Below are 5,140 nucleotides of genomic sequence, written 5' to 3' on the forward strand. Positions count from 1 at the left end.
AGATTAGGTAAATAGATGTATGGAAGATAAACCTAGACTAATGAAAATTATAATGAGATTGGTAAATAGATGTATGGAAGATAAACCTTAGACTAATGAAATTGTAATGAGATTGGAAAATAGATGTATGGAAGATAAACCTTAGACTAATGAGATGGTAATGATATTGGTAAATAGTTGTATGGAAGATAAACCTTAGACTAATGAGATGGTAATGAGATTGGTAAATAGATATATGTAAGATAAACCTTAGACTAATGAAATGGTAATGAGATTGGGAAATAGATGTATGGAAGATAAACCTTAGACTAATGAAATTGTAATGAGATTGGTAAATAGATGTATGGAAGATAAACCTGAGACTAATGAAATGGTAATGAAATTGGTAAATAGATGTATGGAAGATAAACCTTAGACTAATGAGATGGTAATGAGATTGGTAAATAGAAGTATGGAAGATAAACCTTAGACTGATGAGATGGTAATGAGATTGGTAAATAGATGTATGGAAGATAAACCTTAGACTAATGAAATGGTAATGAGATTGGTAAATAGATGTATGGAAGATAAACCTTAGACTAATGAAATTATAATGAGATTGGTAAATAGATGTATGGAAGATAAACCTTAGACTAATGAGATGGTAATGAGATTGGTAAATAAAGAAAGAACCTAACAAATGTGAACAATGTTCATGATGCTCTTTCATTCGCTTAGGTTTTAAGTTTGTGTTTAACTCCTAATGTTCAGAGTTTAAAAATCATTTTCTCACAGACAAGTTTTTCTGGCTATTAACGCGGATGTAGGCTTAAAACTGTTCTAGTTCTTCTCTCATTTTTAACTGTAGTATCTAATAGTTTAATGAAATCCTCGGAGCTCGAAAGCATGCCAACATTGTTATCTCTACACCCCACGAAAACTTAATTACAAATCATTATAATTTAATCCAAGTTATTGATTAATATACGTAGTTCTTGGGTAGTTTAACAGAACATTGGACAAACAGCGTTCATCTTTAATTTCCTTGTTACCCATTTCACACCAGTTAACTACCCAAAAATATTTCAATTTTAAACCCTGATACTCTATTTAGATATTCTTTAACAACAGAAAGTCGTAAGAAATATCAATACTTTAACAAACTCAGAAGAAAAGAGGTAAGTTTTGGTATTAAATTTTACTGATACTGAACATGTCTGACTTTTTTAGACGACGTTTAACACATTACGATACATTTTTTGTTCTAAGAAAATAAGAATACAGCTTTCTGTTTCTGTTTTCAGTGAAGCTATTTCTAATATTTTCGATTATTTTTTTACAGATATTTAAATGCACTTCTTAACCAGAAACAATTGTTTGTAAAATTTTGTAGCTTTTTAAAATATATGACTTGCACTGAAGGTCGAGGTCCTTGTATTTTGAAACATATTTGAGTTTTATATCATATTTCAGAAAAGTTTGAATTAGCGCAGATAGCCCTCAAGCAAAAGTTTGTATTTCACATGTTACGAAATCGAAAGAGTGTAGCTTCTTTCTGTATAAATAATAGATTCCACGTTCATAAATTCAATGAACTAAACGTTTGCTAAGAATGCTGATATGATGTACTCTAAAATGAACTTAAGCGCTTTCTCGTCTAAACCCTACACAAGGGACTCGGCATGGCCAGGTGGTTAGGGCGCTCGACTTGCAATCTGCGGGTCGTGGGTTCGAATCCTCGTCACACCAAACATGCTCACCCTTTCAGCCGTGGGGGCGTTATAATGTGAAGGTCAATCCTACTCTGCGTTGGTAAATGAGTAGGCGGTGATGACTAGCTTCCTTCTCTTTAGTCTTACACTGCTAAATTAGGGACGGCTAGCGCAGATAGCCCTCGTGTAGCTTTGCGCGAAATTCAAACAAACACCACACTAGGTGTGGTCAGGACAGGATTAACCAAAAGGTGGAGTAGGCAGTTATCCATGACCCCACGGAACCCACAATTATTATGTTTGTTGTTTTTTTAGTCTTCCCAGATAACTTTAAGTAGTGAACTGTAGTATTTTAAAAGCATTATTTTTGGTAAAAAGTTTGGTAAAATTTCAATGCAAACAATAAAAAAGAAGCAGAGGAATGTGTAAAAAGGGGGAGCCACAGAAGTGGAGTTGCTTATGGGACAACTCTGGTCTTAATCCGGCTCTGGGTGTGGTCACCTTTAAAACCTGGTGAACCAGAAAAAAAATCTACAACATACAAGGAACACACATTCCAAAAATAGTTGTAAACAATCGTACATTATTGCTCAAATTTTCGTGTTCGACTACATTAGCAAATGGAATAACAGTTCATTTGGTTGGCGGGTAATGTTACTCTGGCATACGAGTTTTATAAATTTATAAAAACTAACGAAATAAGTACACCTATAATATAAGTCTACCTATAAATTAAAAATTTTCAAAGAGCCCTCTATAACCACTGAGCAGCCGTACTACACTACAAAATTGTGGCGCCTCTATTTTATGATTAATATGAAACAACGAGGAAAAAATAAATGATGAATAAAACATGTCCAACCTCTCTCGTGCATAACTAGTACATCTCACAACAATATCTTAACAGACACACTAAAAATCCCTTTAAGAGAAAAATAAAACGATATTGCAGAGAACATACTTTTTAATTTGTTTAAGAAAAATTTATAATTAACTAATCAACCATTAATTAAAATCTACTTCACTTAATCTAATATATATTTTCCAGAAATTGGAACCTATCAAAAAATTTTAACATTGCCAAAAAATATTTCTTTAAAATTTGGAACAACTTAAAATTATAATATTGTGTATATATATGTGTATATACACGATACTTCACTAATACATACATATATTATATTTATATATTAATGTTTTATTACCACCTACACAGACGTTTTAAATGTTTGGCTGAGACTGCTTCCGATATGATAACGCATGCAATTTCATTTCAGACATACACCATTAAAATTGAAATCCACCAAAATAAATCAACTTCTAACGTAAAATGTTTCTTCAGAATCCCTCCACCTAGCGGAAATGGAAAGACAAGTGAACCTTTTATATCTCACAGAATGTTAAAAGAAGCTTTGTAGCTGACAGTGTAGTTCAATAGGCAAAAAAAAAAGCAAAGGAATAGCGAGAAAGCCCCTAACCTCTGAAAACCCCTGGAAAAAGTTGAGAATGTCAGCTACAGCGGAGTTAAACGGAAGCCCGCGCATGATTACCATGGTAGGCCCAGTGTGACTGTAGTAGGTAGTAGGCGACACAGGTGGACTCGGATAAGGCCAGTAGAAAATTTGCGGGTAGTAGGTAGGCACTCGTGGCGTTAGTGGAGCCACCGTCGGCAACACTGGAGTCGTCTGCACGTAAGGATATACACCATAAGGTGGCGGCAGCATTGTTCCTCCTAATATAACAATGACAATAAAAGCCCTAATTGTATCAAGTAAATTGTGGGAGATATATCTAATAACACATTATATAATGACTTGTTGTTGTTGGGTTTTTTTAATCACATTATCAAAAGTATATCTTAAATAAAGTATTCATTTTTAACCAAGATTAAAAATACAAAACATTTAATTTTGTACTTAAACACAAGATATACTGAATAATTTAGGTTATTTCCAGGAGAAGCAGCAAAATGAAAACATTATTTTTTTATGTTTTAATAAAATACCCATTTTTCATTAGTTACTTATGGCAAGTATGATGCATAGTTTTTAGTGTAAATTTACAGGGCAAAGATTCCAATATAGAAACCTGCTGAAATTTCGAAACAAAATACAAGTTCTAATGTCGAAAAATAACAAAAGTTGTAAAGAAGAAACATTAACATATGTGACTTCCCTGGAGAAATACGCCGTACAGAAAAAAATACTTCCAACAAAAATTACCTCCAGAAAACATGACTTGCCTGAAGAAATAAGATGTGTGTAGAAAGAACACCTCCATCAAGGACAACTTACCCAGATAAATGAGTGTGTGTGAAAGAAGTATCTCCAACAGGGACAACTTACCTAGATAAATGAGTGTGTGTGAAAGAAGTATCTCCAACAAAGACAACTTACCCAGATAAATGAGTATGTGTGTGAAAGGTTTATCTAGGTAAGTTGTCCTTCTTGGAGATACTTCTTTTACACACCCATTTATCTAGGTAAGTTGTCCTTGTTGGAGATACTTGAGTGTGTGAAAGAAGTATCTCCAACAAACATAACTTACCTGGAGAAATAAGCTGTCTCTGGACAGGAATTCCACCAGTGAGGACGAGGTTCATGTCATCCACCGAACACTGAAAAACTTCTATGTAACGCTGTTTCTTTCCAAAGACCATGTAGCGATGGTGGCGCTGCTGTGCTGCCAGGTAGGCTGATTGTTCTGAATCCATCTGGATGAAAGCCTCGCCAGATGGCTGGCCCTATAAATAATAAAGGATTTAATAAAAGTTCACACTCTAGTGTTTATAACCCTGCTGCAATTAATATACGCTGACGATTATCACTCTCGGTTAAAATATATCAACCTTTACTTAAAACACTCAAGCATGTATCACCCTCAGTTAAGATACAAAAATATATACAATACAATACAGTATACCAAATTCAGTCGAAATACGCTGATGTATAACACTTAGTTACAATACACTAATATAATCCCAGTGGAAATATGCAGAGAAACTTTTATATCATATCATTCAGTACAATCTTGACCATTCTGTAAATCTAATATACGTGTGAAAAATCACCTCTTCTTTGAAACAGTCACTTTAAGCCTACCTACAGTGTCACCCGTAATTATGTACCCATTCAGTATTATAATAAAAATTAAGTCAATAATGACAATATATAATTGATGCACTTCAACAGTCTAACACTTTTTTTATCGTAAGATACACGCATATACAGTTTAGAAACAAAAACAAAAGTTATAGAATTAACTTCAAACTATCTTCGAATGTTACAATAGGTCGCTTTAAACGTAAAGTGCAGATCTGTAAAGTATAACTTGCCACCCCTTCATTAAATTATGAGCTACCCCTACCAACACTGCATAATATATATATATATATATATATATATATATATAATGTTGTTCTGTTATGAGATACAAGCACAAAGGGATGG

General features: G+C 33.5%; 1 protein-coding gene across 4 annotated transcripts in view; it reads right to left on the bottom strand.

Moving 5' to 3' along the window:
* LOC106465131 (epithelial splicing regulatory protein 2-like) overlaps nucleotides 1–5,140 on the bottom strand; it is a 68,583-nt gene that overhangs the window by 10,009 nt on the left and 53,434 nt on the right. For 2 of the 4 annotated variants that reach the window (XM_022392964.1, XM_013925330.2), the window contains exons 11-12: nucleotides 4,239–4,434; nucleotides 3,242–3,423 (exon numbers count right to left, since the gene is read on the bottom strand). In XM_022392964.1, coding sequence (XP_022248672.1) covers nucleotides 3,242–3,423; nucleotides 4,239–4,434 — 378 coding nt within the window. Of the gene's footprint in view, nucleotides 1–3,169; nucleotides 3,424–4,238; nucleotides 4,435–5,140 lie in introns of all 4 variants that reach the window. The other 2 variants (XM_022392962.1, XM_013925329.2) reach the window with 1 other exon arrangement.

This window comes from Limulus polyphemus, unplaced genomic scaffold (assembly GCF_000517525.1).
Source record: "Limulus polyphemus unplaced genomic scaffold, Limulus_polyphemus-2.1.2 Scaffold1846, whole genome shotgun sequence".
NCBI lineage: Eukaryota > Metazoa > Arthropoda > Merostomata > Xiphosura > Limulidae > Limulus > Limulus polyphemus.